Source organism: Strongylocentrotus purpuratus, unplaced genomic scaffold, assembly GCF_000002235.5.
Source record: "Strongylocentrotus purpuratus isolate Spur 01 unplaced genomic scaffold, Spur_5.0 spur5_scaffold_5, whole genome shotgun sequence".
NCBI lineage: Eukaryota > Metazoa > Echinodermata > Echinoidea > Camarodonta > Strongylocentrotidae > Strongylocentrotus > Strongylocentrotus purpuratus.
This window is the reverse complement of record NW_022145611.1, coordinates 22,198,165-22,219,170: the sequence shown is the minus strand read 5'-3', so window position 1 is coordinate 22,219,170 and position 21,006 is coordinate 22,198,165. Positions and strand designations below refer to the sequence as shown.

Sequence of the window (21,006 nt, the reverse complement as noted above, 5' to 3'; positions counted from 1 at the left end):
AGGCAAGGTAATTAAATTCAGCGCAGACGAAGTTAAATGGCGACCTTCTATTTCAAGATGTTAGAAGCAAGAGAGACAGAGAGAGAGAGAGAGAGAGAGAGGGAGATGTGGGAGGTTTTTGAGGTTTAGTTTCAGCATGGACCTATTAATAGGTCCATGGTTTCAGAGAATGGAACTTTGATATGCAAATATCTGCTGATGTATATGCAAGCATACGACCGTATGAACAGTGGTGACGAGGAATTTCCTTTCAATAATAAATTCTGCTCAAGTAGCATGCATATTCATTAGCAAGTATTCCTTACTCACTAGCAAGAACCAATGACATAATATAATAAAATAGATTCTCATGAATATGCAAGATGCTCGCCCAAGAAAAATGAGGCGTATTAGGACGTTTTAGTAACTGTGAAACAAAAATGATATCTAAGCTATATGATAACCCTAAATGTTATCAAAGTTTACACTCAGGATAGCCTGTAGAACGACACTTCAGTTCGCTGTCAAACTAACTTAGGTCGGGTGTAGTGGCTTTGAAACTGAGTCACGTATTTTCCATGGTGTAAAAGTCGGGCCTAGAAGACTAAATTAATTATATTTGATAAGTAATCATCTGAATCAACCCAATTAATTACACGCGTGCAAACACGTAATGTTTATGAAAGATGTTTAATGCTGTCTTATATAGTACTTGGGATAAAGATATTTCATAATTTAAATAGAAATACTTTTCTCTATTAACACATTGCAAACAATTGAAGTGTTATTACCCTTTCAAACAAAGAGACCTAAGGTGGGAAGATATACATATTCCCGCCCAGGAGAATGGCTATTTCAGGTTATTTATCATTAAGGTTTCATTTAAGTTACACGGTTACTCAAAGTTCCCACCTCTTCTAAAAGACCTTACTATCACGTGGCATTTAAGCTCATGTATAATCATCACTTCTTGCAAATACTTGCCAATGAATATGCATGAAGTTTGAGAAGAGGTGGGATATGTTTTAGTAACTGTGAAACAAATGTGATATCTATACTATAAATTGAAGTTATTCCATGAAAGATTTAAATCATTAAACCTCAAATTTAGTCTTCATTGAGGATGAAGATAGGAAATTGAGGATTGAAGGTTGAAGGTTCCATCTCGGATCCCATGCATGCAACTCCAGCAATTAGCTGGAGCCTTTGATCTTCACTGAATCTTGATGAAGGAATGATTTGAAAATTAGCCCAAACGTATATTTATACGGTTTATACAGTACAGTATATTATTACGATAGCTCCTGATCATGTTTGAAAATATAAAGAAGATTAGAAAATGTATACAATTTTATACTATTTTGATATATTCATTTTAAAAGAACAGTTAAAAGTGTCAATTTGTATTAGATGACTTGTTTGCTTTTAACAAGTTGACACTTTACACTTGGTTTTAATTCATCTAAATACAAAAGCGATACAAAAGCGAGTGAAAAGCGCCGTTCGCCTTGCCAAAAGCGGGAGGAAAGCGCCGTTCGCCTTGCCAAAAGCGGGTGGAAAGCGCCGTTCGCCTTGCCAAAAGCGGGTGGAAAGCGCCGTTCGCCTTGCCAAAAGCGGGTGGAAAGCGCCGTTCGCCTTGCCAAAAGCGGGTGGAAAGCGCCGTTCGCCATGCCAAAAGCGGGTGGAAAGCGCCGTTCGCCATGCCAAAAGCGGGTGGAAAGCGCCGTTCGCCTTGCCAAAAGCGGGTGGAAAGCGCCGTTCGCCTTGCCAAAAGCGGGTGGAAAGCGCCGTTCGCCTTGCCAAAAGCGGGTGGAAAGCGCCGTTCGCCTTGCCAAAAGCGGGTGGAAAGCGCCGTTCGCCATGCCAAAAGCGGGTGGAAAGCGCCGTTCGCCTTGCCAAAAGCGGGTGGAAAGCGCCGTTCGCCTTGCCAAAAGCGGGTGGAAAGCGCCGTTCGCCATGCCAAAAGCGGGTGGAAAGCGCCGTTCGCCATGCCAAAAGCGGGTGGAAAGCGCCGTTCGCCTTGCCAAAAGCGGGTGGAAAGCGCCGTTCGCCATGCCAAAAGCGGGTGGAAAGCGCCGTTCGCCTTGCCAAAAGCGGGTGGAAAGTGAGTGATGGCCAACCCTCCCTCCCAGTTGAGAATTTCAGGTGTTATATGGTTAAAATATCATTTAAGTTTCACAGTTTGTACAACTTCCTACCTCTTGCAATCGACGATTATTCATTAGTATGTATTTACATGTACTTATTAGTCATGCCCAATCATTTGCAAAAAAAAGGATAATGATAGAATATATTCAAATAGCTTCTGATGAATATGCATGCAGTTAAAAGTATAAGAGGTAACCTTGTTTACTAACTGTAAATTATAATCTAAAATATATAGTAAAAATCGCATATGGGTAGGCCTACCTTTGAATTTTTAATCCAAACTGCGATTATTGGATTATTGATAATTTCTTTCCTTAATCAATTCATATTGTGATCAGTATTTATAAAAAATGATACTTCTTCAAACGATTTGGCGTATGACTGATGAAACGGCGCTCTTCAATCTTGAATCATCCCTCCCTGGCCCTACCAGCTATTTGCTATCGCTGATTGGGAGTCGAGTGGAGATGACTCTACAGCTCAATCCCAGATCCTCGGTGAAGATCTAGAGCCCCACCCATTCCTAGACAAGCATGGAAGATCGGCCATTCAGGCTTACCAGATCTCATTTGCTGTCGGAGAAGTTTGGATGCTGAATTGAAAAGTAACATCTTTCTTCGGTGAAGATTAAAAACGTTACTTATTTCAAACTTAATGGTAGTGCTGACGGACTTCAGTTTATGTAATTTATATATCACATATGTTTCACAGTTACTTAAATATGTCCCACCTCTTCTAAAACTTCGTGCATATTCATTAGCAATCATTTGCAAAAAGTAATGTTTAGGCATGAGCTTGAATTCCACTGATTGAAGATACATTGAAACGTAGGCCTTACAATGATTAATGAATATGCAAATCGTCTTAGCGAAAGAGGGAGGATTTTTTTCAGTAACTGTGAATAGAATGTGACATCTCTTTCACATTTATTTATTTAGAAGTTTATATATATAGAGAGAGAGAGAGAAAAGAGAGGGAGAGAGAAAAGAGAGAGAGAGAGAGAAAAGAAAAAAAAGAGGGAGAAAGAAAAGAGAGAGAGAGGAGAGAGAGAAGAGGAGAGAGAGAGAGAGAAGAGAGAGAGAGAGAGAGATTATTTCAAGGTATTAATAAATGTATAAATAGGATGATGAATAGCAAACTAATGTCTAGTTTAAATGATTTTAGATATATTTTTCAAAGCATTTTTTCTTCAAACTACAACTATTAAAACGAGTTACAAAGGTGAAATTCTGTCCCCTCACCTCTCCCTCTCTCTGTATGTGTGTTTCTCCCTCGCGCACGCTCTCTCTCTCTCTCTCATGCTCACTTTTTTATAATATTTATTCTCTCATCAGCCTCTCTCTACTTTCTTATTATTACAATGCAAGAGAGATAAGGCAAGTAAGTACCTAAACATGATGAGCTTACCCCTTGCCAATTTTGCCAAAAAGTGGCGATTTTCGAATCTTTCCAAATGTGCCCCCTTTTTAGGAACATACAGGGATCAATATAATTCTGAGGGCATATTGGGACTTTCATGATGAGAAAACAAAGAAGATTAAACATTTTTATTTTTTTGGCAAAAATGATGAACTCACCCCTTGCAATTTTTGCCAAAAAGTGCATTTTTTTTATTTCTCTCAAATTCCCCTTGCACCCCTAATGGGAGTAAATGAGGATCAATATAATTCTGAGGGCATATTGGGACTTCCATGATGAGAAAACAAGGAAGCTTGAAAATTTTCATTTTTTGGCAAAAATGATGAACTAACCCCTTGAGATTCACATTATGTAGTTTAATTTATCTAAGATTATCTGCTTTCACAGTTCAACTTGTTTTAAAGTTGGACTGCCCTTTAACAACACAATAAAAAAACAAAAATAAAATATACCACCATTTAAATATATTTGAAATGCAGTTTAATATAAAATGTACATTTACAGTCATATTTACAATTTCAACAAGTCAATCAAAATGATAACATACCCATATAAAAATAACGTATCTCAACTTCTTGAGGTCATATTTCTTGGGAAACATGACAACAATTATATTTTGACAGGTTGAATGATGTACAGTCTGATGAAGTGGTTGATTATATATATAGATGTGCAACACTCAGATCTGATTCCTGATCAAACCAAGGTCTTGTAGGAAGAATAAACAGTCAACAATCTAAGAAAGTTTCTCTATTTATGGGTTCATCTGTGTCTGTGCACCAGAAGAATATTGTAAGACGGGGAAAGAAAAATGAGGGGGAAAATGACAACATTTTAAAGATTGAAAGATAATTGTTGTTTTCATACAGCTCATTTTCACACCGTGAAGCAGTCATCATGCACCTTAACCATTCTTGTTTTGTACTGTTCTGAAAGTCAGGGTGAATGTGTTGTAAAGCATTATGCATCAGTTGAACTCACTGTAGTCAATGCAGAGACAGTGTGTAATGATGAGATCCTGCTTACCCAATGTTGTTTTATTTAAAGTGACTCAGTAACATCGTCTTAGATTCTGAAACAAAATCCTGGATTTAGCTCATGCTGCAATGATTATTATAAACCTTTAGGTCAGTCAGGAACCTCGTGACTTTTACAAGCCGATTGCCTGTCTGATTATCAAGATATTTATGATTGTAAATCGAACTCAAATTGTCTGTTTTCCTAATGGTTTTTAAAACACGACTGTCTATTGGGGACAAAGAGTATGGTAAAACCGGTCACTCATAGATTTTTACTTTTTTGAGGCACTTCATGATCATTTTGAAGCGCAATTGTTTTAGGGCTTCAATATTACACCATATCACTGACACTAATAACACGTGGGGCCATGCATCTCAGATTTAACATTGCTAAGCGATGCCTTTAAGTCTTAGGAACTTTGCTGCATACATGAGACGAGTCAATTCAGAATAAGAAACCAGACATAGGAATGAAACCCAAATCTCTCATCTCTCAGATGTTGACAGTTATATATGTCATCACATGCATATTTTCTGTAGTCATTTTGACAACTACATGGAATTACTCTACGATGATTTATACCATGGCTGTCCAAAAAAATATTGTTTCTGCCTTCTAAGAGTACCTTTTTATTGATGAAGTTTGGCATCTCTGCACATGTAATGCATTCAGTGACAAAGAGTTTCTTCACTTTACTTCACCATACAAGAGATTTCTCACACACGTAGTAAAAGATATTATCCCACTTGATCTTGAATGAAAACCTATGTCATCCTAAGGCATCCCATTCCATGTAACAGAATTAACATGATGCACAATCGACTACATGCTGTACAGATGCAGTTAGTAGAAAATTATTCAGAATAGTAGAGCCATTTACTGATGAAAAGCCCTTAAAGTACAAAAAGTTTGCAACCATAATTTTGACAATCGATGGATCAGATACTTGTATTGCACCAGCATTCCTTATACAGTCAAACCTGTTTACAGCGACCGCCCGAGGGAAACACAAAAAGTGGTCTTTGTAGACAGGTTCCTTTAGTACACGAGTCAATGAAAAAATATTTTCAAGGGAAACAAAAAATGTGCTTGTTGTAGACAGGTGGTCACTAAAACAGGTTTGACTGTACTTACACACTACACTGTCTACTGAAATCAGGATGTTTAACTGACATGATGTAGAGATTAGAAAGGATAATCTGATTCAATGCTCTTCCCAATTGGTTAAAGTGACCCGGTAACATTGCCTCAGATTCTGAAACAAAATCCTGGATTTAGCTCATGCTGCAATCATAATTATAAACCTTTAGGTCAGTCAGGAATCCCATGGCTTTAACAAGTCGATCGCCTGTCTGATTATCGAGATATTTATGATTGGAAATCGAAATTTCATTTCTTGTTCTCCAAATGGTTTTTATAACACTAGAGTCTATTGGGGAAAATGAGTATGGTAAAACCGGTCACTCAAAGAATTTTAACTTTTTGAGGCACTTCATGATCATTTTGAAACACAATTTTTTTAGGGCTTAGGAGTATGGTAAAACCGGTCACTCAAAGATTTTTACTTTTTTGAGGCACAACATGATCATTTTGAAGTGCAATTTTTCTAGGGCTTCAATATTCCACCATATCACAGACACTGATAACACGTAGGGCCATGCATCTCAGATCTAACATTGTTAAATGATGCCTTTAAGAAGATTTCTTCTGGGCACATTGATCCTGCAGATGAGTTGACATATTGATGACAGCCAATACAATGTTTCCACTACCAGATCCATTCAGGAGTATAGGCAGTGTGCTGTCGGCTTGATGTAAAACACTTGAAAGATCTCATATCCATCTTCCCTGCAGACAGTCAATATCTCCACAACGAATGAATTTCCATAATGAACAGCTGTATATACCGCAAGACACAGGCAACTGAAAGGAAGTGGCATTTGTCAGTCAGTGGAAGCATGATCAGCAGGGTGGCTTCATGAGGTGTCATTGATTTCAGCCATCTTCTGTTTCCACATCTTAGCCATAGCAAGCAGCTTAAGATTGGATTGGTTGGTCTCATCTGAAGGAAAGATGTAGTCGTAGTACTCTTCCCATCCTGCATCAGACTGTAAGGAAGTAAACACACACAATTCATTATGTAACATGCTTCTCAAACATCCGTTTAATTAATATCTCTAAGAACTCATGTTCCACATTATTGTTCATGTTTCAATGTTATAGATGGCACTCAAGATCACCACAATAATTTTACTGAGATATTGTACAGTAGCCGGAACTTCCGGTGTAATATAGATGGGCTAAAGGCCATCTGTACTAGTTTACATGAGGGATTAGACCACCCTGCAAGGTCACTGACAGGGGGCTATCTCATCACATCAGCTCCCACTTAAAGGAGCTACACAAAGAAAAATTCACTAAAACTGATAATTAGAACAAATTACATATGGATGGAAAGATTTTCTCTTGAAAAACACGAATAATTTGCTGAGAAATCATATAGATATCATGGAAAGGCGTAAAATGCAATTTTTCAAGACCCTTCTAAGACCCCCGAGCGCCCCTGAACGTAAGTCAAACACACAAGCGTAGCGAGCTCAGAATAGTGACGTCACACACTGGACAAACAGCTCAGTACCGGCCGCCTGCCGGAGTAGCGTGTCTGCAGCTAGCCAGCCGTGTCCCGTGTGACGTCACAAATATTGACGCTCTACATAGGACCGCTGAAGGCAGAAAATCTGGATCTCAAAACTAACATTTTTGAGAGTTGATTACTGCGGGCCCCAAACATATTTTGAAGAGGAGAGTTCTTGTATTTGATCAGTAAGGCTTCCCCTTTGCAATGATATGAGTTTTGCATCAATTCAAAACACTTTTGATTCTTCGTGTGTCTACTTTATCATGAGAAAAAGAGGATCATGGTGGACCAATGGTCATTGATTAGGCATTGTTTGCTATATAGAGGGAGCATGTAGCTATAAGTAGTGCAGTGGGCCTTTGAGAGATGTTTAAAAAATACTCTCTTGCACCAATATTAATGAAAATTATTTCAAAGTTGTGAATAAATTTAATGAAATTGAATGTCCCACACACAAAATCTTAACTGTTACCTAAATGTCCACTGTAATACTGAAACATGTTTGTGTAGGCAGATCATGTAAAAACAGTAATACATCAACACAAAACACCTGTAGCAGGTCTTTAAACCAGTGAGGACACAATTTCTTGATATTCTGTTATTACTGAAGTGTTATGCTCGGTCCCTAATGGACTTCATGCCAACATGATTTGCCTTTAGGTGTGGCTTCTCATGAAGTGTTGACCAGCACACTTGAGCCTCCTTTGATATCGTCTGTTCAAAGCCAGAAGGGCGTTAACTCTGTGTCATAGTACACCTTTCTGGCTCCAAAAAGATGATCTACATTAATAATAATAATAATAATAATATGGATATTTATATAGCGCTGATAACCGCCAGGCTCTGATGCTCATGGCGCTTTACATATATTACCCTGGTTATAGTCAAGCTGCCAAAGTAACTAGTGCTCAAGCATATCAGGTACCCATTTACACCTGGGTGGAGAGTGGCAAATGTAGATTAATGTCTTGCCAAAGGACATTAGTGCCGCGATGGGATTTGATTTGTAGTCGGATGACTTATCCACAAGACCACAACACCTTGTTTGCAACTTACCCCATCTTCTGTTTGAATCTTTCTCCTCTTCTTGACCTTGTTAGGCATCTGTTCTTGCACCTGTTCTACACTCTCATCATCTCCAAATTCATTCTGAAAAAAAGAAGAGTTGAATTCAATTAAAGCTGAGGGTTTGGTGGAATCATAGTAAATATAAAATATCTACGTTTTCTTTAAACTTACGGCACATGCACAAGGGGTACCTGTATTGCAATGTGAAAATATTCAGATATCTAATTAACCTTTTTTTGTCATTGGAAAGCAAGACATTGTGCTTTGGTGTAGTGCCACCTTGAACATCAAAGGTAAAGTTGATTTCTGGTCATGCAATTGCATTGTGAAAGAAACGTTATGGAATCGATCAGAAAAGCTTGATCATCTAGCATAAAAGTATTGGAAGGTTCTGAAATCATCTGAATGATAGGAAATTTGGCCCAGTCTTGGTAAAGCTACAAGCACTGTACACAGAAAGACGTATATAGGACTACACAAGCATGTGGCATAAAAATCTGTCCCAATTTTTATGATGTTACATGCCATATTTAGAATATTAAATCATCTGAAGAGCCATGGTTTTTATCTGATGTTCTTCCACACTTGCATAATACAATGATAATGCTCACAAATTATTTGTCACCTCTTCCCAGAACTCAACCTTCTCTTCAAAGTGACTCGGTAACATTGCCTCAGATTCTGAAACAAAATCCTGGATTAAGCTCATGCTGCAATCATAATTATAAACCTTTAGGTCAATCAGGCTTGTCTGATTATCAAGATATTTATGATTGGAAATCAAAATTTTGTTTCTTGTTTTCCTAACAGTTTTAATAACACTACAGTCTATTGGGGGAAATGAGTATGGTAAAAAACCAGTGACTCCAAGATTTTTTCTTTTTGAGGCACTTCATGATCACTTTGAAGCACAATCTTTTAAGGGCTCCAATATTACACCATATCACAGACACTGATAACATGTAGGGCCATGCATCTCAGATTTAACATCGTTAAACTATCCCTTTAAGGGTTATGCTAAAAGAAATATGATCTCACACATTACAAGCAACTTGCATTCTAGTAGCATAATCACTAAACATGACCTTACCCAATATAATTTGATGATTATCATTTGTCATGACAATCATGTTATCAGAATCATGATAATAGTCCACGAGGGCCGATGATGATCATCACCACACCGTACACAGTCAAACCTGCTTTAGTGACCACCTGTCTACAAAGGCCACATTTTTTGTTTCCCTTGAAAGTGGTTTCTCATTGAATCATGTACTAAAGGAACTTGTCTACAAAGACCACCTGTCTACAAAGGCCACTTTTTGAGTTTCCCTTGGGCGGTCGCTATAGACAGGTTTGACTGTACCTGATCCTCAGCTCCATGTAAACATTGGTCTTACCTCAAACTCCTGCCATGCCTCTAGTAGCATCAGTCTCTCTTCTTTCTCCTCCACATGCTTCAATGCCTTGTTGGCTTCATCATAGACCTGTCTTGATCGCAAGACGCAGTCTTCTGATCCAACCGACAGCTCGCATTTAGCAAAACTTATCCAGACCTGCATGATAACATTTATCCAAACATGCACATAAATGAGTCATTTAAAATCATCTAGACCCAGGCCTAGACCTGTGTAATTTAATCAAGTTACATTCCTCTCATCTCATCCATAGAAAAAAGAAGATGCAATGTTGTCAAATTTACATGGCCTAATCATTTTGTAAGTTTGAATTATCTAGACCTGCATAATTAAATCAAATGACATTCCTTTCATCTCCTTCTTAGAAAAAGCATACAGATGAAAGTTGTCCAATTTAAATGGTCCAATCACAGAGATGCCAACCCTATAGGATGGCTGTCAGTAACATATACCATATTTGTCCGTAACAAATGGGGGTCCTTCCGTAACGCAAGAAACCGCAGCATAATTTTCGCGCAAAACGTACACAAACACCCAATCAGTCTTACTGCATTTCAAACCTACCAGTTTAAGTCCAAAATAAAGATGTGCATAAAAACGTTTTTAAAAATCTGTTTCCAGTCAAAGGATCTCCTCCTCGGGTACTCCCTCTTTTTAATAAATCCATGATAATATTCAGGAAGAAAACACCTCGTTCAAGCGTTGAATAGCAAATTCGAATCGACAGTCAAATAGCAGAACTCGTATCCTACACACGCACATGTACACTCACCAGTACCACAGACACACCAGCCCACTGGTGAACAACAACACACCGTATACCGCACTTGCAATGCGCCCGCTGAATCACCGAAGTCTTCGCTACCATACTTTGAATGGGTGGCTTAACTGCAGCAGGCGCCGCGCGCACAATCATCTACCACCATGCTCCCCCCCAAAAGGCACGACCGCACGTAGCATACCAGTATCAAAACAGTAATAACGGCAGCCGTGTTGTTTCAGAATTAAACAAGATGGCGGCGGACGGACCATGTGCGCGAAAGTGCCTATCCAGTGTAGTCAAATTCAGTGAACTTATAAGTAAATGCGTGCGACATGCAGCGCTGTGTACGGAGGCTATGTGATAAGGCGGCATTCGCTAAAATGTACTTTTATGTATAGTTTCCCCGTAACCTTTTGATTGTTTACCGTAACGCCGTAACAAGAGCATTAAAACCGTAACAAATACGGCGAAACCGTAACGGTTGGCATCTCTGCAATCATATGTTAGTCAAGGAAAACATGATGCAGTCACAATACCAGTACCTGTATTTGAATTTGATGTTTTATTCATAAAACCATTCAATTTTAGCAAATTGCAACCCTGGATCTTGCAGAAAATTCATTGCAACAGAATTACACCCCTTTTGGCATGAATGTCTGATAGGTGCTTATGACAGTGAAACTAGAATTACTAATGGCACTTTACATTTAGAATAAACACTGAACAATATCATGATAGTTTTGATGGAAAGAGGTACAGCATACATCAAATATTCATAAGAATTGGTCATGTCAAGTCTTTGTATGTCAATCAATGATTTCAGTTTACTCACCTTAACATGTTGTGTCCTCTCCAGTAGTCTCCTATACAGAGCTCGAGAGTTATCCCATTCTTCCTGCTCCACTTCAAAGTCAATGAAAGATTTCCACAAAACCTCTGGCATGTCAAGTCTAGGCTGACTAATGGCAAGTTCATAGACAGCTCTTGATCTGTCGATATCTCCTAGAATAGTCTCCAGCTCAGCATACTGCAAATCGACATGAGAGGTTGCATTTTGACAGTTATTACATTGTTGTTTCTACCCTCAAATCAGACAAACTTGCTTAGATTGATTGAAAATAACAACTAAAGCTATAGGTTCTGAAGACTGACAAACATTTTAAATATTTGTCTTGTCTCTAATTCATTCTAAATTTAATAAAAACAACCTTTGAGACAAACAGACATTTAGATGACACATCAAGGACTTGCTGATGTATTTTCTATAACAATAGCTCATTTCTACTGATCAACAGTACCAATTGAAATGTAGTCAACTCATACTATAAAACAAAATGATCCTGTAGTATATGTCACACTCTTCTGTTTAGCAGTTTTATCTACCACAATCGTTATATTAATGAAATATAATATCACAGATATAGAAGTATTGTTGACTAACACGACCATATTAATGCAAGGAAACATGGAAACTGTAAACTGAGTGTTTACCTTCATCCATGTGGTGCAGTTTGCTGGGTTGAATTCTAAGAACTTCTCGTAGAGAACTCTACAACGATCAAACTCTCTCAGCTGAAGCTCCATCTCAATGTAAGACTTGAATAGCTTATCTTTTGGACACTTTCCAATCGCTGTTCCCTGAATAATGATAAGATGGGAACATGGTTTATAAAGATTTTCAATCTCTTTTTGCTGTAAAAAAAAGAAGAAGTGAAAGCGTCCAAAGTGCTCTTTCATCATCTAAAATTATTGAAACAAATGTAAAATTTCCTTTAGATTTACTACCAAAAAAATTCAAATATTTAGATACAACTAGAAACAAAATATGAATATGGAAATAACAACATAGCAATTGACCAAAAAAAAATCTCCCCCCTCTCTTTCTTTCATACTCTCTCTCTCCCTCTCTCTCTCTCATCCTCTTTCTCTCTCTCTCTCTCTCTTACAAGCCATAGACACTTACCATGACTCTCCTTGCTTTCTGAAGCTCTTTCTGTCTGACCTCAAACTGAGCCATCAGCACCCACATCTTGGCAAATGTAAACTTCTTATGGGGGATCAGGTCCAGGCATGCCTTGTAAACCTCACGTGTCTTTTCCATATCCTTCAATACATAGAAAAGACAGTCGAGAAAGGCATTAGATAAAAATATTAATCATCTACCATGCAGCTACAAAAGAGACTAGTCTTTGCTAAACCTTATGCTACGTTCACAAAGGTTCGTAAGAAAGATAATTTCGTACGAATCTCCGTTTTTTCATTGTCTTCCCGAATTTCCATTGTCTGAAAATCGTTCCTACGGCGTTCGTAATAGCATTTGTGACCGAGGCTTAAGCCAAAAATATTAATACACATATTTTAAGCTCCAATTTGCATAAATTATGAAAATATTAATATTGCATAACGAATCTGACACCATAGGAATGTGCCTTACATATTGCCCAATACCTGTGTCAAATGTTAGCATGAATGGACATCACTTGGCCTAGATCCGAGGGGGGGGGGGGGCAGGGGGGCCTTTTAGCCCCCCTTCCCGGTATTAGAAACCTTTCAAATACCTCGGCCTTGTTTAAGGTTAACATAAAGCTTTGTACTATTAACACTGATATATTATAGATGGTTAATATCCTATAACATGATGACTCAAATCACTTACCCTGACTTCTAATTCTTCATAGGTAGCATAGTTGATCCATAGATACATATATCTCCTCCACAATCTCTTTTCTTGAGCAGGTGGAATGTTAGCTATAGCTCTCTCATACAGATCTCTCACAGTCTCTATATCCCCATCCGTCTCCATTAGACGTAGGTAGTCAAACCATGCATCGTAGTTGTTAGGGTTGGCTTTCACCTCCTACAAAACAAAAACAAAAAACAAGAGATACATTTTATAACATGATTCAAGAAAGCATGAAAGATCTGTATGGATAAACAATTTGTTTTCATTTAGAAAGGTATGTGTCAGAGAATTATAGCAGAATTATATCGTGGTAACTTACTTCTTCATACTGGAACCTCCTCTTGCTGATGACGACATCTTCTATGCCAGCTCTGTCTCCATATCTCTTCTCATGGATGGTGTAGTTCTTGAACAGTTCTTGAGCATGCTCCTTATCCATGTTGTCGAGAGCATATTTATAGATCACCTTGGCTCTTTCATGCTGGATTGTCAAAAACATTATGGGTAAACTTTTGAACAAAAACAAGGAGAAATCTTTGAAAGATTCTATCAATAGTTATTGCAATTTTTCATATTTAGTCATAATGGTAGTTTTAAAGATCAATCACATCAGAATATTGCATCTCTCAGAAAAATTACTTATATCAATGAAAAAGTTTATCAGAAGAAATAAAAAAAAATTAAACATAACATTATCTGATTACAAAGATGTATCCCCTATGTAAACCTTGCATCAAGAAAATGAAAACCTGTATGTATCCTTGCAAATATGGATTCTTAAAAGGACTGGGAGATAAGTTATCTTATGGGGCTGCTGTATTCATGGGAGAATTAACTTTCTGAATGAAATGTGAACAAACATTATTTACCTCTTTCTGTCTCTCTTCGAACTTGGAAAATGCTATGTAGAGTTTCTCATCCATGTGGTCTTCATAAAATGCTACAGCTCTCTCATAGACTCCTCTGGCTAAACTGAAGTAGTTATGAGATTCCTCAAATCCGGCATATTTGATCCAGTTTTTCACTTCAGGATGAACATAGACAAGTAGCTCTCAGTCAAGGATACAATACATTCTTTGTGCATAGAACTTTCTATGTTCCATGTTCGATGGAAACATGTATGAGTGAACACCCTTCAACAGAAGAGTATATTTATGAAAGCATACTGCATGTATCTCTATTGATTCTTTCAATTACATTTAAACCGAAGTATTCAATGCTGTTTGTTCAAAACTTAAGCAATCAACAATGGATAATGCACATTTGAACTCAATATCTTTATTTTTATTTTTGTATCAAAGCATTAGAGGGCATTAGATATTATAGCAGTATCAGAAGATGGTACACATTATGAACCCCTCCCTCCCCCCCAAAAAAGGACACAAACCGTTTTTACTATTTCCTCAATAACAATATTATTCTGATGGCAAACCACAACCAGTAATAATTCAAGACTCTGTAAAGGATATATCTCTCATAGATAGCTCTTGCACGCTCCGTCTCCTTGTATCTAAGCTCCATCTTAATGTAGGAGAACCACGCCTGTTCTTCAGGTTCCCATTGCATCCAGCGTTCAAACACCTGTCTGGCTCCACCCACGTTCCCTACAAGCTCCTCCATGTAGGTGTACTTGTACCAGAACTGATTGGTGCGAGGGAGGATGGTGATGGCTCTGTCCCAGATGTTGCGAGAATGGTTGATCTGTTTGTGTCTACAAGAATAAAGAAACATATACTATGAGCATAGGATCCCCACTGCACTATATGATATGGACGACGTTGTTGAAGAATAACCACTTCTTCTATATGACCGCATCACTTTACACTTGAGATAATACTGTGCAAGTGCACACTAGCTTCAAATGATAAACAAGCTTTATGGCACTATGCTACAAATAACGACACATAGTTTAGATGGTGTTTTACAATTTATATAACTAAAACATGCATTACATTAGTAGCATTCAAATTTAATAGAGATGAATATCTTTAAAACATTTCAAAACTTTATAGATGTTTTGGTCAAGTCTTTTAAGAATTCAGTTAAAGTCCTATTAGTCTGGCTTCAAAGCAAAGTAGATTCCTGTGACCAAAAATCTGGACATCAGGCTAAGGCAAACTATTTCAAACTAAGGATCACATTGGGCACTAAAGCGATTTATTCTTGAGTAAGTTATGGGGCATGCTCTGTGCAAATATTTCACATTTTACTAAAATATTAGGCTTCCGGTTGCACCATGTGAGAGAGGGGGAGGATTTTATTGTACATACTATCACTACTGGACCATAAATACACATACTAATGGACTTACTTCATTTCCATTTCTGCGTATTTCAACCAGATTGTCACGTTCCTGTGCTCCACATCTAAGGCTCTTTCCCAAATGGATCTTGCTCTGTGGAGAAGAAGGGAAAAAATGTACATAAGGTTCATAACTGGAATAACTGCATGTAGATTAAACGAGTACATCAATTCTTTCCGTGTGAAGATCACCTTTCTTTTATGATATATATGTGTTTAATTATTAATTTAATTTGAAGAAAAAAAAGAAAAATTACAAAAATGGAGTGGTGTAAAGAGAACATTTTGATATTATGTAGAGACATATTTCTACAAATTGGTAAAGATTTTTGTTTTTTTGTTGATTTAAAATAAATAAATATAAAAGTTAGAAAAGCAATGATGAAGCAGCAAAGTGAAAAACATTCAGTGAACATTCTCTTACATACTAGTGAATTCTTACCGAGCAATTTCATTCTGGCTCTCTTCCCACTTGGCATACTTGATCCAATTTCCCACCATGGAACGGTTTTTGCGGATATTGTCCTCAAATTCCTTTCTTTTTCTCAGTCTGTATTCTTGAAGTTCATCTGGGTCAGTGATCTTTTGCTTTGGAGGCTGACATTTGTTGGTGGGAAAAACAAGATTATTAGAATATTAGATTCCTTGTAGGCAAGAAGCTCAATCTTTACTCATCAATTCCGATGTGTAGTACTGAACCGATTAAAATGTAACTGCATATGAACTGATCTTGGTTCTAGAAACATGTCTATGAGATGAGGAAGATCATTATTTGAATTACACTCTAAAATAATGGTTATTAACCTGGAGGTCGTCCAGAATTTTAGGGAGGTGATGAATGGGTCACTAACAAATCACAGGGTTTAATGACACTGACTGTATTTGCATTCATAGGGTAACAGCAATAATATGGAACGTAAGATAGGGTCTAGGACTCTAGGCTAGGGCCATAAAGTATAATCATAGATTAAAAAAAAAAAACCTGTTAATTCGAAACATAAGATGGGAAACAGAGAAAATGGGAGAGGAATATAGAGATAGAGATAGAGAGAGAGAGAGAGAGAGAGAGAGAGAGAGGGAGGGAGAGAGATAGAGAGAGAAAGAGAGAGAGAGAAAGCAAGAGAAGAAGATGATAAAGAATGAATACTTCTGTGTGTATACTTACAGGAGGAACCAACTCAAGTTCTCGTTCCTTAGCCTCTCTGAGGATCTGTTCAGCTGTAATCTGCACCTCTGCAGGCATCTTGTTTTTGACCTGTTGGGGAATAATAAAATATATTAGTAGTTCAGCATATTTACGCTAGCTATTATGTTGAGAAAATAATCATGAAAATACATGAACATGATTATTCCTCTACTTGCCATTGGTACAGATTCATATCTTTCTGATCTTTGGTAAAGGTGTAGACCCTACTAATATTTATGCACAGAGATTGGTATATTTTTATAATAGCTCCCATTTGATGGACTACATACATTAAGAAAAAAGTTACCAACGATAATATTGGATTAATGATTTCTCATATTCTATACAAATTTATTTCGAACAAGAACTACCAAATAGACAGCAAAATTTCACAAATGGGTGAATCTAGAAAATTTATTGTCAAAGGAATTCTGGACATATTGGATTATGCCTACATTATAATCCAAAATGGCAGCTCGCTTGCATTGCCTCTTCTCTTAGACCAATATAATTAATTTCAAAGTCATGAACATACATGGGCTACAAAAACTCCAAATGACAAAATATCCCAGCTACGGATGTTTTTTTAGTATTTGATAGCCCAAAACTTGAAAAGTCTCAGCCTTTTTTCTTCTTTTTCTTCCGATCATTTTCCGATCATTTTTCATCGATCGACGATCAGAATTTATCATCCGATTTCACCTAATCAGCCAGGGATCGGACCCCAGTCCGATTATCGGTTACAGGGTTAATTTAATTTTGCTGGTAGGGGCATCAATACTGAGCTGTTAAACTCTGAACACAGGGCATGGGAGGCAAACCTTTGTGTGGGGAAGGTCAACAATTGTCAGTTTTATTACAGAATTCCCCATACCAGACGGTTATTTCTCTTTAGTGCATGCCAAGTATGTTGGGGGTTGCATGTGTCTAGAGAGAGCCGGACACTTTAAAAAATGAAGTCTTTTTAAAGGGGAAGTGCACCCTAAAATTATGTTTGTTATAAATTTTAATAGAAGTATAAAAAAGAGCGAAACAGGTCAGTGAAAGTTTGAGCAAATAGTGATTGAAAATCTTTTGAAGGTCAATCAAACACAAAATGGCAACTGTGTGATGTATCTTGCAAGCTCCCCTCCCATTTGACCTGTACACATTTTTTACACAAATCTGTATTTTCCCTTCAGAAAATTCTCAATCATTCAACCTTAATATAGATCTATTATTTATTTATTGCAAATACGTTTTTTATACACCTTTAATAGGCACATTCATGGGGCACTAGAGGGCGCTTTGTGCGCGTACGAAAATCTGAATGGCCTTGCTGCGGTGGGTCGGCAATAATCAGCCCAAAACTTGGATATGGGAGGGTGGAAGGATATATCTTTTTTATAATGTTATCTGGTCTTACCCTTAACCATCCTATGTTTAATCTATGTAGAAATAACATGCGAGTACGATAAGAGAAACATAGGGCCCATTACTGATGCAACTTTTAAAATATTAGCCTAGAAATGACCACCAAACGGAAAAAATTGACATTTTTTCCCGACAAATCTTCATAAAATCTGATTTATAAACAAGTCACATCTAGGTACACTAATACAAATACGATTTTCTGAAAATTCAGGTATTCTTTTTTAAGTTTCTTTCAAGTATATTTCTGCGCATTGCAGCGCCAATGTTCTCCACTGCTTCAAAATCACCCTTGAAATTTTTTTTTTGCAACAAATTTGTTACGAGGTCTGCGAGTGTTCCCCATTTCTTGCGTGTTGAAAGTTTGGTAATACATAGTTTACATTGACTCGCGCACGAAAAAATGGTCGAAAACAAAATGTCAAATGAAGAAATAAACAAGCTTTTGTATAGTTATAAGAGTTCTACCGAGGTTTCTTTGTCGATTTAATTTATTATATAGTCTCAATTAGAATTCAGAATTATCTCACTGAAAAGTTAAAAAACCGACGATGTTCTCGATCGTAGTTATTTTCATTTTGCCAGCAGCCGATCTAGCGTTGTTTGGGCAAAAAGCTAGGCCGCTGCCTTCCCATCGCAAACCTTTCCGAGTCCCGCTAAAATGGCGCGCTGCGGAGCTCCGAAGCTGCGTTGGTATCGCTGCAAACTCTCAGCCGGCTAGCTCCCCAAGACGGACCATTCGCGGTATGGCGAGATTGTGTGTGTGAGGTACGATTTTGGATTCGAGAACGCACGTAATGCAACCGTGCGCATCATATTCAGCTGTCGAATGTCTACAACCAATTTTACATGTACGATTTTTAGTACAGATACTTGGTCAGTTTTCTTCTTATATCTTTGGTTTTACAACATTTAAAAATATAATTTCTTCAAATTTGCTCCTGACTCGGTTCAGACTAATTGTGTGATGTGTTTTCAAGTCAATTTTTTTAATATATTTTTTTGCATGAATTTGCCTACCTTTAATTTTATGAAGGCTTCAGAGTAAAGGAGCCGGTAATCGGCCAGCTCTAGTTTTCGGCCGATTGGTTGGATGGAAGGTAAAACACTCTAAAATACATCGCATAATAGCATAACACATATCCCACACATACCATACCATGCCAGTGTCACTGAAGAACCACATTTGCAATGGAAAATATATCCTAAAATATCACATTTTAGCGATGTAATCGCCGGTCCCGCTACCCAAATCTGAAAAATTGAGTATCTTACGCGTGTCTGTAAGAAATATGGGTACCATAAAATGAGCTTTATTTCAAGTATTTTTCAGATTTAGAGCCCGATTTTGTGCTAGTCGCAAGCTCAAAAGTATCTCATCGCATGTATTAAATCAATGCAGCCGCACACCGCGACGCACACACGATATCTCTGTCTAATTCAGATTCCAACTTCCGATCACCGCTGTGCCTGTCTTCGGCCAGGCGAGCACCAGGGAGCTCCGGCGTGGGATACCTGCTCCGCCCGCTTGTGCTGTACATCAGCGCGGAAACGCACGGCGCGCGTGAGCGCTTCCTATTTCCTATTGACTTTGTACATGCGGCCGTAAACTGAAACGCTCGGCCGATAACTGGCTCCAAAACAGTGAAAATTGAAATGAATATTGTCATGGCAATTCGTGATTTTTTTCTGGGATTCTTTTTTTGTTTAAATAATAATAATATTTGCTTCATGATTTGAACAAGAAATGATAATAAATAGGAAGTAAAGAGTCCTAAAAATAGGATTTTGTCTTAAGTGGCCGAAAACGGGCTCCTTTACTCTATGTCATTTTGAAAACAATCTATTCCGTCATCATTAACTGAGAAAATTAAAAGATAGGGTCGCATGCTACGTCAGTGTTGCCAATTTGTTTTTTTAATCAGTTGGGGCGCTGGTTTGAAAATAAGGATCGTCCACATAAACGAGGATATCTTCGTAAAAATGCTGATCCGCTCACTGGCAATGCAAACAATAGATTCCGCATAACAAGATACCCCCAGTTCACCCTCTACTTTTACGAATTGTACGCCTTCCCCTGGATTTGTTTTGAAAGTCTCTGTGCTGCGCAAGTGAGACATGCATCTTTACCACTTTACCCGAGATTCTGGAAGAATGCTGTGTTCTCAGCAGTCGGGCTTCCAGTTCAATTTCATTTTCTTCCAAAATCTGTTTCCAAAATCTGTTTTTCGCATCGCCAAAGGCAAAGCATGGATCAGTAATCGCGAACGATCCTTATTTTTCAAGATGCAATTTGTCCGTGGATATCCTTGTTTATGCGGATGATCTTTATTCTCAGTCCAGCGCCCCAACTGATAATTTAAAAAAAAATCACAACTTTTTTTAAAAAGAATTTTGCTGAATTAAAAAAAGGGTCAAACTGTCACTCATTCTCTTGTTTTTCTGATTTTATCATTATTAAAACCAACTAAATATCAGGATGGACTGCTCTCAACGACTTAAATTAAGCTTTCACTTCATATGCCTTTGGCCCATGATTAGGGCCAAGCTACCGAATTCGGAAGTAACGACTTGAATTGTGACCGGAATAACAACCCATAAATTATCTAATTGGATAGCGTGCTAAATCTATTTGCAAGAATCTTGTCCGATTAAATACTTATAATAAAGTGATGTTAAGCACGAAATATTTACCTTCGCAACTTTGGGAACTTTATTTTTACTGGACGAAGCCATTTTGATGATAGTTTGTCCGCTTTAACGATGAAAAACTGTCGATTGTCTAGTTTTCGCCTCAGAAACCTGTCCACGAAAACAATTTGTAACGGAGATGGCGCTCTGAAAATGGGCTTGTTCGAGTAAACGAAAAAAATGAATTCATAAATAAATATAATTCTCATTATGTTTGTTACAAAATCATTTTAGATCAACAACAAAAATAATTAGGCAATTAATATTTTTCAGTTATATTTT

General features: G+C 37.6%; 1 protein-coding gene across 1 annotated transcript; it reads right to left on the bottom strand.

Moving 5' to 3' along the window:
- Positions 1 to 6,171: 6,171 nt before the first annotated feature.
- Positions 6,172 to 20,877, bottom strand: LOC100892953 (crooked neck-like protein 1). The gene is made up of 14 exons (XM_030998405.1): positions 20,728 to 20,877; positions 16,603 to 16,692; positions 15,880 to 16,034; positions 15,448 to 15,531; positions 14,606 to 14,847; positions 14,006 to 14,181; positions 13,456 to 13,617; positions 13,110 to 13,310; positions 12,417 to 12,557; positions 11,945 to 12,091; positions 11,286 to 11,480; positions 9,673 to 9,828; positions 8,261 to 8,353; positions 6,172 to 6,674 (listed from the first exon to the last, which is right to left on the bottom strand). The coding sequence occupies exons 1-14, from the start codon at positions 20,767 to 20,769 to the stop codon at positions 6,543 to 6,545; spliced, it is 2,016 nt and encodes a 671-aa protein (XP_030854265.1). The 5' UTR covers positions 20,770 to 20,877; the 3' UTR covers positions 6,172 to 6,542.
- Positions 20,878 to 21,006: the final 129 nt, after the last annotated feature.